At 40.7% G+C, this 16,771-nt stretch overlaps 1 protein-coding gene across 2 annotated transcripts in view; it reads right to left on the bottom strand.

Annotated features, from left to right (window-relative positions):
• Positions 1 to 16,771, bottom strand: part of AATF (apoptosis antagonizing transcription factor) — a 115,075-nt gene that overhangs the window by 16,575 nt on the left and 81,729 nt on the right. Inside the window, exons 11-12 of one of the 2 annotated variants that reach the window (XM_017866990.1) lie at positions 8,695 to 8,766; positions 403 to 483 (exon numbers count right to left, since the gene is read on the bottom strand). In XM_017866990.1, coding sequence (XP_017722479.1) covers positions 435 to 483; positions 8,695 to 8,766 — 121 coding nt within the window. In that variant the 3' untranslated portion in view covers positions 403 to 434. The remainder of the gene's footprint in view (positions 1 to 402; positions 484 to 8,694; positions 8,767 to 16,771) is intronic. The other variant, XM_017866989.1, reaches the window with a different exon arrangement.

The raw sequence follows: 16,771 nt of genomic DNA, 5'->3' as shown, positions 1-16,771 counted from the left end.
GAAGCATTTTAATGTAAAGATTTTCCCCCCAAGGAAGTTTTTGAAAGAGCAGCTAGGGGTGGGGGTGGGGGGCCTTCCCTTTGGCACATTATTCCCACATATTTCTAAAAGTTTGTTAATTTCTTGGCAATAGCAGTGGGGGTTGGGGACCGCACTCTTAGACGCACATACCTGTTCCACTACTTACTTGCTGCTCAACTTGGGCAAGTTAAATTGTCCTATGCCTTAGTATTCTTATAAAATGCAGATAACATCAATCACTTCTTTTTTTTTATAAAGAACAAATGAAAATGTATGTGAAGGGCTTGGTGCAATGGCATATAGTAAACTCTCAGTAAGTGAAATATGATATGATTATTCTCTGTTATTTCATTGCCCATCAGACACAGGGGACAGACTTACAGTGGATACATCAGAGCGAAGTACAACTGCACTTAGAAACAGACATGGTATCTTAGCAATCGACTGCTGGCTTGGTGATCACTGTGGGAAACATTAATAACATGGTTATGACTAACTAAACTAAGGTGAAAAACTTCGCTATTGCTTACCCACTTGCAAGTAACTTGCAAGTTACTTAGTTGTGATTAATACAATATCTATAAGATATTGCAATATATTTAGAAAGCCAATAATAATAAAAATTTAAAAACAAGTCCTTAAGAGAAACATTTACACACACTTTAAAGAATGTGAAATATCCCTTTAGAGAAAAAAGAGGATTTACAATCCTTTGAAGAAGCACTGAGAATATAAGTGCAGAAATGAGAACTATAGTCAAAAAGGCCCATTTTGAGGAAGGATTTATCTGTTCAGCATCTACAAATCTCTTTCTAGAAGATGTGCTTTTATCACTCTACCTCCTGCTTGGAGCCAAGGCTTCATTTTGACAATGCAAATTCTCTAGAATAAGAGACTGAATAGTAGCAAATCAGGAAAAATCGAAGAAACAACAGCAGTGTTTTTCTTCCAACCCAGTCTGGCCCAAGCCTTCGGTTTGAACTTGAGAGTGTTTCCTTTGTCCTTTCTGACATCACTGGAGGAAGAAGGCCCTGTGCCCCTATCTCTGTGCTGGACGCCATCTTTAATGATGATATATGGGGGTCCTTTCCCCTCAGCACTGCTGGGGGGTCAAATGTGTGGTGCTGCCCGCCTGAGAATCAACAAGCGAATTATAAACTGTGTCAATCCGAGTTAATGCAAAGCTGTAATCCTCTTTAACAAGAGATCAAATCACTGCCATGAGTTATGTTCATTCTGTAATCTGATAAGGAAGAGAGGGAACCTCTAATAAAAGAGTAATGGGAGGCTTTAATGACGCTGGTAAAAGGCAGCCCCAGTTAAAACATTGCTCTTGTTCCTGCTGATTAGATCAATGTTGCATATTTGCCCGGGCTTGTCTCACCTGTCAGAATAACCTGTGTCTTTCTAGGAGATAAGAAGCCTCAGAGAAAACATCTGCACTTTAACCATTCTTGCTTGCAAGTTTTTAACCAACAGAAAATGCTCTATGGAGGGTATTTCAGGGGTTATTAACTGATGTGTTCTCAAATGCTGAGCAAGCTATACCAGAATATCTCACCATGATTCAGTGCATATTCCTATTAAATATAGGTAGCGGGGAGCAAGAAATGGTTTAACTAACCTCTGGGTTACCAAATGGGGGAAAAGAATATCATCAGTAGAGTGGTAGCGTATGCCCATATTTAGGGTGCAGACCCATACACAAAAATGGCAAGCCGAAGATAAATTGCCTGTACAAATCCTATTAGACCAAGGCATCTCGAGAACAACGTGGCAATGATGTTGACAAAGCACTTTACAAGGCTGGATTACATTTGTACATTTCTTTTCTAAAACTCCAGATGTAAAACAATAATGTATTTGGTGCTCAGTACTTATCATTAAAGGATCCTCTCCTTGCTCTTTTTCAATGCCAGCAGACTTTATAAAAGGAGTGGGAAAGGTGGTTTTTTATTTTGGGGGACAGAACAGGGAGCTAAAATTGAAACCCTTGCTGTACATATTGAGAATTTCTTTAAGTTATGTGCAAAGGAATGGAGTACCTACAAAATATTAATCTTGCTACCATTTTTGGAATAAGGGGGGGAATCTACTTAGAAAAATTCAATACCTACACTTTTAACAGTACCAGAGTCAAATCTATCTAATAACCTCTCCTTGAAGCAGCATTTAATGCAAGGCAAACACCTATTTTCTTTGGCATGCATCAAGCTGACTGCTGTCACCAGACCCTTTCCATCCTGACAGCCAAAACCCATGCCAACAGAGCAGGTTCACATGGATGCCCCTTCCCAAATCTGAGTCAGTGGCCAGTTCTGAGGAACACATCTCTTCCTGTCTCAGGGGTCTCAGTCAGTATTTGTTTCTCTTGTCACACTAGCATTTTACTGACTTATATCCACAGAACAAATGACAATTAACTTAGTCTGCCTCAGAGGGTCTGTCAGAAACACAGGCAAAAAGCAGATGCTTATTTCCATAACCCCAAATTCTTCACTTTGTTAGAACTATAGTGACAGATCATCTCCATTTATTTTATTTTATTTTCATTTTTGGAATGCATGTGTATTAGGCCATTCTTGCGGTGCAGTAAAGAAATACTTGAGGCTGGGTAATTTATTAAGACAGGAGGTTTACTTGGCTCACAGTTGTGCAGGCTGTACAAGAAGTGTGGCACCAGGCATCTGTCCAGCTTCTGATGAGGCCTCTGGAAGCTTACAATCACGGCAGAAGGCGAAGGGGGAGCAGACGCCTCACACGGCCAGAGCGGGAGCAAGAGAGAGAGTGGGGACAGGGGAGAAGCCACACATCGCTAAACAACCAGATCTCTCAAGAACCCACTGTTATGAGAACAGCACCAGGGGAATGGTGCTAAAACACTGATGAGAAATCCACCCCCATGATCCAGTCACCTCCCACCAGGCCCCACCTCCAACACTGGTGATGACATTTCAACATGAGATTTGGCAGGGACACCAATCCAAACCATATCAGTAACCATATCGGTATCCAATACTGGCTTTTCTTTCTCTGTATTGATAGATAATATGTGTACATATTTATGGGGTGCAGGTGATACTTTGATATGTGCATATACATGTTTAATGGTCACATCATACTCCCTCTGGTCTAATGGCATGGGGCGGGTGGGATTCCACATTACCCAATGTAAGCACTGTTTCTAAAAGGTCCTTGATGAGCTTAGAATAACTTCAATAGACAAGTAAACAACAGCCCTGCAAATCATGCAAGTAAAGTACTGACCTGCTTTTGCTGGTGATGATATGCTGAGAGGATTCTCTACCAATGAGATGTCAAGCCTTTTCTTCTCCTTAGGCCACCAATAGCTCTGGCTCTACAGAAACAAGCGATCCTTTGCCTCTTAAAGATGACGCTGTAGGCCAGGTGTGGTGGCTAACGCCTGTAATCCCAGGACTTTGGGAGGCCGAGGCGGGTAGATCACGAGGTCAAGAGATCCAGACCATCCTAGCCAACATGGTGAAACCCCATCTCTACTAAAAATATAAAAATTAGCCAGGCGTGGTGGCGCGTGTCTGTAATCCCAGCTACTCGGGAGGCTGAGGCAGGAGAATCACTTGAACCCAGGAGGCGGAGGCTGCAGTGAGCCGAGATTATGCCACTGTCTGGGTGACAGAGCGAGACTCTATCTCAAAAAAAAAAAGATGACGCTGTCCTGGGAGCTAAGCTGCCCCATGTCAAGAGCATCAGGGGTTTAACAAAGCCAGGAATCATTTTTAGGCTCATGGTAACCGCCTCCCTTGCAGGCAAACACATAATACACGGACAAATTTGGCTTTATTTTGTTTTCTCTCAATATTGGGAATGCTCATCAGGCATGCAATACAAACCACCTGTAAACCTCATAATGGAGAAGAGTAAAGATCTACTAGACCAGCACATAGAAACTATCAGGGATTGCATGAGATTTCCACTAACAAAGGAGATCCAAAGGCATTCAATCAATATCCAGCATCTACCTAGAAGGAAATGCCCCAAAGGGAAATTTGGTAACACAGGGACACAACTTGGCTACTTTACATTTTAAGTTAAAAAAAAAAAAAAAAAAAAAAAAAAAAGCGCTTGAAGAGAAAAAATTCCTAGCGTGAGAAAAGAATTTGTATCAGCAGAAATTAACTAAATAGGTAACACTACTCAGACCACACAACAGGAGAACAAAATGAAGATGCCACTATCCTTTCAAAGGTAACATTTCTTTCTCCACCAGGATACACTAACAGGATAATATCCTGTGTTAAAGATCTCTCTCTCTCCCTTAATGAGCTACGTTCCAGTTTCAATTTAAGTCAACCAAGGGCAAATTTACTGAGTTCAAACTGGAAAAGGGATATGGGGGGAATTCAAGGATATGCAACCGGACACACCACCCCCACCAAAACCACTGAGGATTAATCCAATTTAGGCACGTGTGGAAGGATAAACTGGAACCAATGAGCAACTAAGGAAAACACGAGGGCTTCTACTTCCAGATGCAGGTAAGCGAAGAACCACAAGAGCAGGTGCCTCTGGGAACAAGAAATCAAAAGGGCAGAACATTTTGTTTCATGTATTTTACCACAATTAAAATTAGTGGAGTGTGGTGGTGTGCACCTGTTAGTCATAGCTACTCAAGAGGCTGAGGTGGGAGGATCCCTTGAGCCCAGGAACTGGAGGTTGCAGGGAGCTATGATTGCACCACTGCATTCCTGCCCGGGAAAATACAGTGAGACCCTGTCTCTATTAAGAAAAAAAAAAGTAATAAATTCATTGAATGATTTTACTGTGATTATCTAGTTTGGGTCATTTGGATTTTTTATTTTTCTATAAACAATACTGCAATAAAGATCCTTGACACAAATGTATTTGGCAACTATTAATGGCTATCTCCTACAAGTAGATTTTTCTGTGTTAACAGAAACATTCAAAGATCAGAAACAGGGCCAGGCATGGTAGCTCACGCCAGTAATCCCAGCAATTTGGGAGGCTGAGGCAGGTAAATCACCTGAGGTCAGGAGTTAGAGACCAGCCTGACCAATGGGAGGCTGAGGCAAGAGAACTGCTGAACCCAGGAGGCGGAGACTGCAGTGAGCTGAGATTGCACCACTGCACTCTTGCCTGGGCAACAGAGCAAGACTCCATCTCAAAAAAAAAAAAAAGTTGGAAACACAATGTCAAATAGTCCTCCCAAAAGATTTTGCCAATTACATTTCCAACAACAGTATGCAAAAGTGCGTTTTTCCTTCCACCATCAACAATGGGTATTACTAATCCTTTTAATATTTTCCAACTGAATAAGGACAACAAAAAGGAGCGGGGTATGCATGGTGGCGCACACATGTAGTCCCAGCTACTCGGGAGGCTGAGGCAGGAGAATCACTTGAACCCAGGAGGCGGAGGTTGCAGTGAGCCCAAATAGTGCCATGGCACTCCAGCATGGGTGACAGAGCAAAACTCTGTCTCAAAAAAAATAATAAAAAGAAATCTCATTATAATAATTTGCATTTCTTTAATTAGGTTGAAAGTGCTTATGGTTTTTGGCCCTTGAAATTTTCTGTTTTGATTTTAAGTCTGTTTCTTGACATGCTGTGTCCATTATTGTTACTGGCATATTCTTAGAGATTCGTAAAACTCTTTACATAGTAGAAAATATGTCATCCGCTGGAATTTTTTTGTTCAAGTTCATCATTTACCTATTAACTTTGTTTCTGATGTATTTTTCAACGTGACTTTTATGTAATCAGGTCTATTAATACTTTACCTTATAGCTTCTGGCCCTGTAGTCATGCTTATAAAGTCCTTCACTGCCTTAAAATCATTTTAAAAAATTCTCTATGCCCCCAGCACACCAAGAGTGACATATGTATCACTTAGGAAAAGCAAAACTATTTACTTGAGGAAAAGTAGCATGCAGTGATACTGATATTCTAACAATTATGAAAGCTTCCTATTTGTGGTGTACAAATGGGACACAGAATAGAACGGTACTAGATTACTTCCACTTTCGTTTTTCCACTAAAGAAAAACAAAGGAGGATAAGCTATTACTGCTTCCTTCTTACTTAAAAGTTAACAATAACTACTGGCCCTAAAAATTTTGATACCAGGAGACAGAGTTAGTGCCTGTTTACTGTACCCATGGCTAATCTAGCCTATTCAAACCATAAAGCACGAGCAGTTGATATGGACACATCTCCCTATCCTTAGGAAACACAATGAGAATGGTGTGCACTTTGGTAAAAACAAATGTTCAGTTCTCCAGCTACAAGAATATTATCACATTCCTTAAGCAGCTAAACCAGCAGGAGAACAATGCTGGTAATTAGAAATCAGTCCACAAGGGATAGTCCTTTTTCCTTATAAATGTCACAAGGACTGTCACCCAGCAAACACATTCCTAACCCCTTCTCCCTTGCCTGCTCTACCTGGAGTGGCAACGTAACACAGTTCTGGCCAATGAAATACAAAAAGTTTACTGAAGGGAATTCTGGGGAAGCTTTTACTTTTCTGACTAAAAACAAACAGGTATGGCTGGCACAGCTCTTTCCTCTTCTTCCTGCCTTGAATGCATGTTTGATGGCCTAAGTTGCAATAGCCATCTTGCAACCACGGGGGAAAGACCAAGAGATGTTGGTCCTAACACCACTGAGAAGCAAAAGCCATGGCCAACAATTGCCTACCATCCCTAGAATTATCCTGTCAGAAAGATGAACTTCCATTTCCTTATGCCTCTGTAGTCAGGTTTTATATTTTTTATAGACCATACCCAAATTAATTCTCATAGAGTCATTTTCAAGTAATTTTTATGTCTAGCAAATAGTAGACCTTCAAAAATTAGGAGTTAATATTGGTAAGAGTCTGGAAAAACTAAGTACCCCTCAAGGGATTCAAGTAAAATTCCAACTAAGAATGGGATAAAGTTGATTTCTGAATGATTTTATAGTACTATGATCAAAAGATGCCACTAATATCTAAATCAGGTTTCATTTTATGCCTGGGATAATAATGTAACCTTAAAGGATTTGATTTAATTTTCAAAATCTAGTTCTGCTTTCTTCTTGATGTAATTTTTTCATGGCATCCTGACAGGGAATCTAAGATGCACTCATTTTACTCTGAAATTTTTAAACAGGCTGGATCCAGAAATGAACAAAAAACCATGGCCATATCTAGACATTCACTTGCAAAGTACAGGATAGCAGATGGGGTCACAAGGCCAGATATAAATGTACTCAGAACTATACAAAGGCTGTTTTGTGCTCAAAATACTGAATAAACCAAATAAAAACTAGTAATAGTGTTTGTCAAAATTTGCAGATCTCATACTTTCCAGACAAGGGGTGGAAAATCTGATGGCATTTGGTAGCTAACAAAATACTCTCAAATAAAACGGTTATATGTAGTTTGAGGGATAAAACTGGCAAAAACTACCTGTGCCTATATTATGACCAATAATTTCACTTGGTAAATATGTTAAAAAATGCTTCTCAAGCATTATGTCCAACAATTAGTGAATGACTAAATAAATATTATAACAATATTATTTGGTCATTTAAAAAATTTATTTTAATGACATGAAAACGCTCTCAGTATATAAAATATTTCCCGAATATAATTTCAGTAATATAAAAAAGAAAAACAGGAACATACTGAAAGGGAACTTATAAAAGCTGAAGTGAAATATTGCGGGATGTTAAAAGTGGCTGTCTTCTGTGTATGTGCGAGTATATACACGTACACTTCTCTCTCTCCTGACGGGCCTAGAAATAGCAACACTCACTAACAAGAAGCACCCCTAGTACCTCGATACTGGTTTCTAAATACCACAATCCACTAAAAAGAACCAGGGCTCCTTCAAGAAAGACTGATTTCAGGGCTGGAAGATGGAAAGTCTAAGATGAGCATTAAACATCTTGTTGTGCCAGAAAGTAAGGAAGTACTCAAAGAATGACTGAAGACAACTTTGAAGGACACAAGCCAGTTTGAAGGCACTTCCACTATCTGGGACAATTTTAACATCAAAATAAATATAACTCATCGAAAACATGAGTCCATATTGATATAAATGAATAAATAAACGGTAAATAAATGAGGGAGAAGAGGAAGCTCTTCATTATAGAATGCTGATTAATAGATACAGAAGCAACTGTTATTTTAAAAAGGTTATCTCTGAATAGCAATATCATGAGGATACTTTTTTTCTGTATTTCTCTCGTTTCAGCTTTATAAAATAAGCATACATATCTTTTATAAAAACACTCACAATCCCCAACAAATACAACATATGCACATCTCCAGAGCACTCGCTAGAGCCACTTTCAAAAGGAAAGCATATGCACAACAGCCCCAAGTACAAACGGCAAGAACATGGGCCGCCTGCCCTGTCCTAGAGAGCTCAGATGTCCCAGGGAGCTGGGCTAAAGCTCACAACAAAACAGGAAAACCAAACAAACCACCAAAGGCAGCACTGATATTTATGCAAGATTTTGGTTTGGTTTTATAGTAATTATGAGGGTGAAGAGATGTGATCCCTACTATGATGCCAATGACAAATGGTTAACTGATAAGAAGAAATGGAGAGGGCGAAGGCTGTAGAGCAGGTCAATATCAGGCTGTCATGAAGCCATTTGAGACACATAATTAATCTATTACTCACCTGGCATCATCATTCATTGTAGTATGGTCAATAGGTGCCATGAAACTCAGTAGCTTGCTAAGGACATGAAACCTAAATAAAGCAGGAAGCAAACAGGCAGCAACATTAGTAACCATTAACCTAGGAGAGGAAACACATTCCGTGAGTTAACAAACTCCAGAACCGATCACTGGAACATCTGGCTACAAAGTGGGACAGGGAAAAATTCATAGGCCCTTACCACTGTCAGTGGGATGACCAACTACAGCCATCCTATGGGATCTGTGGGGGAATGGTTCCAGGACTCCTCATGGATAAAAAAAAATCCACGGATGCTCTAGTTCCTTATATAAAATGGCACAGTATTTGCATGTAATCTACACACACCCTCCCATATACTTAACTCATCTCTAGATTACTTAAAATACCTAATGCAGTGTAAATACTATGTAAGCAGTTGTTATAATGTATTGTTTAGGGAATAATGACAGGAAAAAAGTCTGCACTTGTTCACAGGCAGAGACACAACACTCCTTTCCCCAGGCCTGAATATTTTCAATCCTTGGTTGGTTGAATCTGCAGACGTGGAACTCACAAATATGTAGGGCTGACTGTACATTTTTCCCTTTTTCGTTAATGCTACAGGAGAAAAGTCTGATAACAGCATATTGTAAATGACAGTTCAACAGAGATTCATTTATAGCACAGCCTCAAAAAAGAATAGGTACACTTGTGCTTTTGAGCAATATACAACCCTTAAACATTATTCCAGACTAAAGACAATGAAGAATTGACTACCTCATTTTCTTCCCCTACATATACCTTAAGCATTTTTCATTTTAATAGATGTCATAAAAGTCATCTACTGGCAGCAGCAAAGGTAGTGGTATAGCATCTGAATGCAACACCTCATCAACACCATCCACACTGCCACTGGTTCCCCAAGTCAGAAAAGGGGTCTGCAATTCCACGTCATCTCCATGCACTAGATCCAGTGGGTCTTTCATTCCCCCCACCTTTAAATGGAGAATACACAACTGAATTCACAGTAAGTTTGATTCCTAGGTCTTCAGTCTAGGTACTATGGAAATTACATCACCTACATTTCCCACCAACTGCAAAAAAAAATATTTTGTATGATGTGTTTGAGATTCTCTAGAAAATACATGACCTTATACAGTCCAGATCATACCAAAGATAACTCAAAAGGGTATCCTTTTCTACTCATTATAATGTGCCCTCTATATATACATAAAATAAAATTCTAACCCAAAAAACTCTACTAGGGCAAAACACTATCCATAAACAAAATGTGGTATTTTCATGTCTTCAATACATAATATTTTAAAGTTTTAGGAACACTTCTATACTTCTATCAAATAATTTAATTATTTATTATATCACCCACAGCTCAGCCTCCCAAAGGTAATTCTTTATTTCAACAAACGAATTTTATAAGAATAATACTGATAAGATTTTCCCTTTTATACAAGTAATAGTGGCAAGGGTGCAGTGGCTCACGCCTGTAATCCCAGCACTTTGGGAGGCTGAGGCAGAAAGATTGCTTGAAGTTAGGAGTTCAAAACCCGCCTGGACAACATAGTAAGACCCTGTCTGTACTCCCACATCAACAGAAAAAAAGTAATACAAAAGGTATAAAATACAAAAAATTAAAAAAAAAAAAACCCCACACAGAAAACACATACAGTTGGCTTGACACAGTGGCTCATGCCTATAACCTGAGCACTTTGAGAGGCCAGGCAGAAGATCACCTGAGCCCAGGAGTTCAAGACCAGACTGGGCAACATAGCACGACCCTGTCTCTACAAAAAGTAAAAAAAACTAGCCAGGCACGGTGACTCACGCCTGTAATCCCAGTACTTTGGGAGGCCGGGGGCAGGTCAGATCACCTGAGGTCAGGGTTCAAGACCGGCCTGGCCAACATGTTGAAACCCCGTCTCTACTAAAATACAAAATTAGCCGGGTGTGGTGGCACATGCCTGTAATCCCAGTAAATAGGGAGGTTGAGGCAGGAGAATCTCTTGAACCCGGGAGATGGAGGTTGCAGAGAACCGAGATCACGTCACTGCACTCCAGCATGGGTGACAGAGAGATATTTTGTTTCAAAATAAAACAAACAAATAAAACCAAGAAGTAAAAAAACTGGCTTGGTGCAGTGGCTCATGCCTATAATCCCAACACTTTAGGAGCCTGAAGCAGGTGGATCACCTGAGGTCAGGAGTTTAAGACCAGCCTGGCCAACATAGCAAAATCCTGTCTCTACTAAGAATACAAAATTAGTTGGGCGTGGTGGTGCGCGCCTGTAATCCCAGCTATTCGGGAGGCTGAGGGAGGAGAATCGCTTGAACCCAGAAGGTGGAGGTTGCAATGAGCCGAGATCAGGCCGCTGCACTCCAGCCTGGGCGACAGAGCACAACTCTGTCTCAAAAAAATAAGTAAGTAAAATTAAAAGTAAGAAAACTAGCCAGGCATGGTGGCATGCCTGTAGTCCCAACTACTCGGGAGGCTGAGGTGGAAGGATTGCTTAAGCCTAGGAGGTTGAGACTGCAGTGAGCCCTCAGGTCTGGGTTTTGTAGCTCAGGCTGGAGTGCAGTGGTGTGATCAGGGCTCACTACAGAGTATAAGCTTATCTAAAAAACAAAACAAATCCCACACAAAATCCTTCTACCTATAGACAATTGTTGTTATGTTTGTTTCACATAATGATCCTTTTACATATATATTCATATAATTTTGAATGAATTCTTTTCTCACCTAGCCTTATAAGCAATGTCCCATAAACAATTTATAAATGGCTGCTTATAACCGTAGGAACAGAAGTACCATATTTTCATATTTTGAACATATACATTGCTTCTAATTCTTCACTTCTTTGTTGTTGTTGTCGTTTAGACAGGGACTCACTGTCACCCAGGCTGGAATGCAGTGGTGCTATCTCGGCTCACTGCAACGTCTGACTCGCAGGCTCAAGCCATCCTCCCACCTCAGCCTCCTGAGTGCCTGGGACTACATGAGTGTACCACCATGCAAGGCTAATATGCGTATTTTCAGTAGAGATGGGGTTTCACCATGTTGCCCAGGCTGGTCTCGAACTCTTGGACTCAAGTGATCCACCTGCATTGGCCTCCAAAAGTGCTGGGATTACAGGCGTGAGCCACCACACCCAGTCTAATTCTTCACTTTTATAAAATGAAAAAAGACCTCTGTCTTTTGTTGGTGATGTTTTGTTTTGTTTTTTGAGATAGGGTGTTGCTTTGTTGCTCAGGCTGGAGTGCAGTGGTGCGATCACGGCCCACCATAGCCTTGACCTTCCGGGCTCAAGCCATCCCCAACCTCTGCCTCCCAGCCCCCCCCACCACCACCAAGAAGCTGGGACTAGAAGTGTGTGCCACCATGCCTGGCTAATTTTAAACCTTTTTTTTTTTTTTGTAGAGAGAGGGTCTTGCCATGTTGTCCAGGCTGGTCTCAAATTCCTAAGCTCAAGTGGTCCTCCCACCTCAGCCTCCCAACGTGCTGTAATTACAACTATGAGCCACTGAGCCTGGCCAGTACATAACCCTTAGATGTGAAATTGCTGAGTTGAAAGGTACGCATATGTAAACCTGACTGAGTCAAAATGTCCTCCCCAAAGTTGTGTCAATGTATGAGCACAAATATTTATATAACTTTTATTTAAATATAAAGCAAAATACTGTTAATTAAATATATCTTTTAATGTCCTTAGGCCTCAATAAACTTCAGTGTCCATCTGAAAGTATGATTACTATTCTTGGCTGTGTCCACAGATGGGTTTAATTCACTTTCTAGACCAAGACTATGAACTATATCCTATAGTTGTGTTATGCAATGCAGTAGCTACTAGCCACACGTGGCTACTGTGCATTTGAAGTGGGGCTAGTCTGAATTGAGATGTACTGCAATTAAGTATAAGATACAAATCAGATTTTGAAGACTTGGGACAAAAAAATAATATATGTCATCAATAATTGTTAAAATAATAAATTTTGAAATAATATTTTATATATTGGGTTAAATGAAATTTGTTATTAAAATCAAGTTCACCTTTTACTTTTTACTTTTTCAATGTGGCTACTAGAACATTTAAAATTGCATATATAATATTAAATAATAAAAATACATATTAATATTTTTATTAGATGGCACTGCTCTGTAGAATATCTTTACATTTAATACAATATAGTTAATAACTATTAACCACCTGATGAAATACAGGCTTTAGGAAGAAATCAGATTAAAGACTGTTCAGTAATCTGTACTTAGCGTAACATATTCATCTAATCTCAATACTACTGAAAATGGGTGTATGTTGTAATATTAAATCACCTTTTACCAACCATACTAAGAAAAGATAAATATTATTTTGTTGTGGAAGAACAGACCAACACAGTAAGACATCATATTATTAAAGGCTCGGGAGTTTGATCCACTTACATTATGATTTCTGATTAAATCATAACTAAATCCACTTATATATAATGCTAATTAGAATACTGATAATCAATAATTATAATTACTGTATTTCCAAAACCAAAATATTTGTTTTTTTAAAAAATGTTATTTTCTAGCATCCAATTAGCAAGTCTGACCAGACTGTATCATTTGAACTAATGAAGCGTTATTATTTAAACTGTTTATAGAAGGTAATGTTCATCTTTGCTACATTTCTGGAAGTCTTACACGTACAACCCTATCACAAACAAGGAGCAAAATTGCTCAGCGTTGGGCCCTAGTATCAGTGATGATAGCTGGCGTACACTGTCTGTTCTTGAAGTCTAACCCTAGAAAGTTGTTTATAATATTCTCATCTAGCCTGGGAGGACCACTTGGTTTAACCCCTTAGGAAAGGATGCTAAGGTAGCCAAGGCATCATTCTGGTGCCTGTATAGGGTTGGTCCTGCCAGTGAAACAACTCAATATCCAGAGATCAGAAGAGCAGGCTCGGCCGGGCGCGGTGGCTCAAGCCTGTAATCCCAGCACTTTGGGAGGCCGAGACGGGTGGATCACGACGTCAGGAGATCGAGACCATCCTGGCTAACACGGTGAAACCCCGTCTCTACTAAAAAATACAAATATCTAGACGGGCGAGGTGGCGGGCGCCTGTAGTCCCAGCTACTCCAGAGGCTGAGGCAGGAGAATGGCGTAAACCCGGGAGGCGGAGCTTGCAGTGAGCTGAGATCAGGCCACTGCACTCCAGCCCCTGCGACAAAGCGAGACTCCGTCTCAAAAAAAAAAAAAAAAAAGAAGAGCAGGCTCTGGAATCAGACCAATTAGTTCAAATCCCAGTTTGCTACTTACTATGTAATGCTGGCAATGTTACTTCACATGAATTAGCTCATTTAATCTGCATAACAACCCTATGAAATGTCACTTCTATGATTATACTCCTTTCACAGATGAGGACACTGAAGCACAGAGATGTAAAGAAATTTGTCCGAAGTCTCAAGGTGGGAAATGGAAAAGTCAGCTTTCAAACCTAGGAAGTTTGGCTCCAGAGCTTGTGCTCTTTCTGCCTCTGCATATAAATTGCTCAGCAGTGCCTGACCGGGGATTTCTGGAGACGTCAGTTGCTATGCTATTGCTGAGTAAAGACTACTCCCTGATTCTGACCACATCCTCACATTTATGGTCTCAAGATGAGCCAGGTGAGTACAGATGACAAAACCAAAACCAATTCAACACACATGAACTCATATTAAAACCTTTTTGTTCTGTAATAATTTTAGGCTTCTAAGACCCCACATTACACCTCGCTGTGATGTTTCCTTAGTCTTCTGCAATCTGTGACAGTCCCTCAGTCCTTGTTTTTTCATTATTTTGACACTTGACGAGTGCAGGTCAGTTATTTGGTAGAGTGTCTCACAATGTGGATTTGTATGCTGTTTTATGATGAGATTACGGTTAGGCATTTTTTGGCAAGAATACCACAGAAATGATGTTTTATCTTTCTACTGAAGACAGAGGGGGTGTGGATATGTCTCTTTACTGGTGCTGTTCATCTTGAACACTTGGTTAAGGTGGTATCTGCTAGATTATTGCAAAGCCACTATGTTTCTCTTTGTAATGGACAAATATCTTGGGGGAGATACTTAGAGACCATATAAATACAGTTTCTCCTCAAACTTTTGCCCATAGATTTTAGCATCTATGGGTGGACCTTGTCTGCAAAAATTATTAGGGTGGGGTTTCCCTAGTGGTGGTTTTCTATTTCTCTCATTCCGTCTACAACTGGATTCCAAAAGGCTTTTATGAAACAAATCAATCAAGACAGTAAAAGTTGACACAGAAATTCTAGAAGCCTTTTAAGTATGGAAAGTTTTAGTTTGAGGTTTCTGGAATTCTTCAGTAACCAAAGGCATTTCACGTGAAATGTGATCACAAATGAAATGATGCTGCCCTTTGTGATTTCTCTGACGCACCAGGCGCTCCTGACCCCTTACTAAACACTGTCCTGTATTCACCGCTGTCACTAACCTCCTCCTGCCCTCCTCCCTCAATGGCCACTGTTCCTCAGCATTCTTCACGAGCTCCTCTTACCCTGTCTATCTCACGTATGTTGACATTCTTCAGGATTCTACTCTTGTCACTCTGTATTCTTGTCACACTGTACTCTCACTGGGAAACAGCAATTAAGCTGTTGCCAAACTATCAACTAATAAATACCTACATCCTCCTCTCGACTGAAAAATCTCTCAACTTGGATTTCTGAAGGGTCAGAAACTGAATCCACTCCCTCCCTCAAAAAACAACAACAAAAAAGATGTTCTCCTTGCAGCCCCTCTTTTACACATATCAATGATTACTACCAAGACCTATCTAGTTCCCTGAAACCCTAGGAGTCATTCCAACCTTCTCACTTTCCTTTACCTCTTCATGTGCGGCCACTCCTAAGTAAGAACTACTCACCTGTATAAATGTCTCTCAATCTGTCATCTCCTATTCCTTTCAGGCCTCGCTCTCATAACTTTCCAGTCCTTTATAGAAAATCTCCTACAATTATCTCTCTTTTTTTTTTTTGAGACGAGGTCTTGCTCTGTCACTCAGGCTGGAGTGCAGTGGCATGATCTCTGCTCACTGAAACCTCTGCCTCCTGGGTTCAAGTGATTCTCCTGCCTCAGCCTCTGGAGTAGCTGGGACTGCAGGCACATGTTATCACACCTGGCTAATTTTTGTATTTTTAGTAGGGACGAAGTTTCACCATGTTGGCCAGGCTGGTCTCAAATTCCTGACCTCAAGCCATCCACCTGTCTCAGCCTCCCAAAACGCTGGGATTACAGGCGTGAGCCACTGCGCCCAGCCAATCATCTTTCTAAAATGTGAATGTGATAACAATATTCCTCTGCCTAAAAATCTTTCTTTTTTTTTTTGAGACGGAGTCTCGCTCTGTCGTCCAGGCTGGAGGGCAGTGGCCGGATCTCAGCTCACTGCAAGCTCCGCCTCCCAGGTTCACGCCATTCTCCTGGCTCAGCCTCCCGAGTAGCTGGGACTATAGGCGCCCGCCACCTCGCCCGGCTAGTTTTTTTGTATTTTTTTATTAGAGACGAGGTTTCACCGTGTTCACCAGGATGGTCTCGATCTCCTGACCTCGTGATCCACCCGTCTCAGCCTCCCAAAGTGCTGGGATTACAGGCTTGAGCCACTGAGCCCGGCCTTGCCTAAAATCTTTCAATGACTCACTACAGCCTACAGAATAAAGTCCAAAATTCTTAACATGGCCATGATCTATCATTCACCCATGCATGCAGCCTTATCTCCTGCCATTCTCTCATATTCACTTTTGGTGCCTGTATAGGCCAGTTGGTCCTGCCAGTGAAACAACTCAACAGCCAGAGGTTAGAATAACTCTGGAATCAGACCAATTAGTTCAAATCCCAGTTTGCTACAAAAGCCTCTGCCAAAACAAATTAATTACAGTTCCCAAAATGGGCCCCACACTCTCTCAAGCTTACAAACTTTTTTGCACACATTCTCTTTGCCTTTCACTGGGCAAACACCTACTAATCTCTCAAGGCTCAGTGAGGATGTCTTCTTGTGCAAGTCTTCCTGAGCAGTCTGCATC

The sequence above is a fragment of the Rhinopithecus bieti genome, unplaced genomic scaffold (assembly GCF_001698545.2).
Source record: "Rhinopithecus bieti isolate Rb0 unplaced genomic scaffold, ASM169854v2 scaffold_1853, whole genome shotgun sequence".
NCBI lineage: Eukaryota > Metazoa > Chordata > Mammalia > Primates > Cercopithecidae > Rhinopithecus > Rhinopithecus bieti.
The sequence above is the reverse complement of the archived record's forward strand: the minus strand, read 5'-3'. Positions and strand labels throughout refer to the sequence as shown.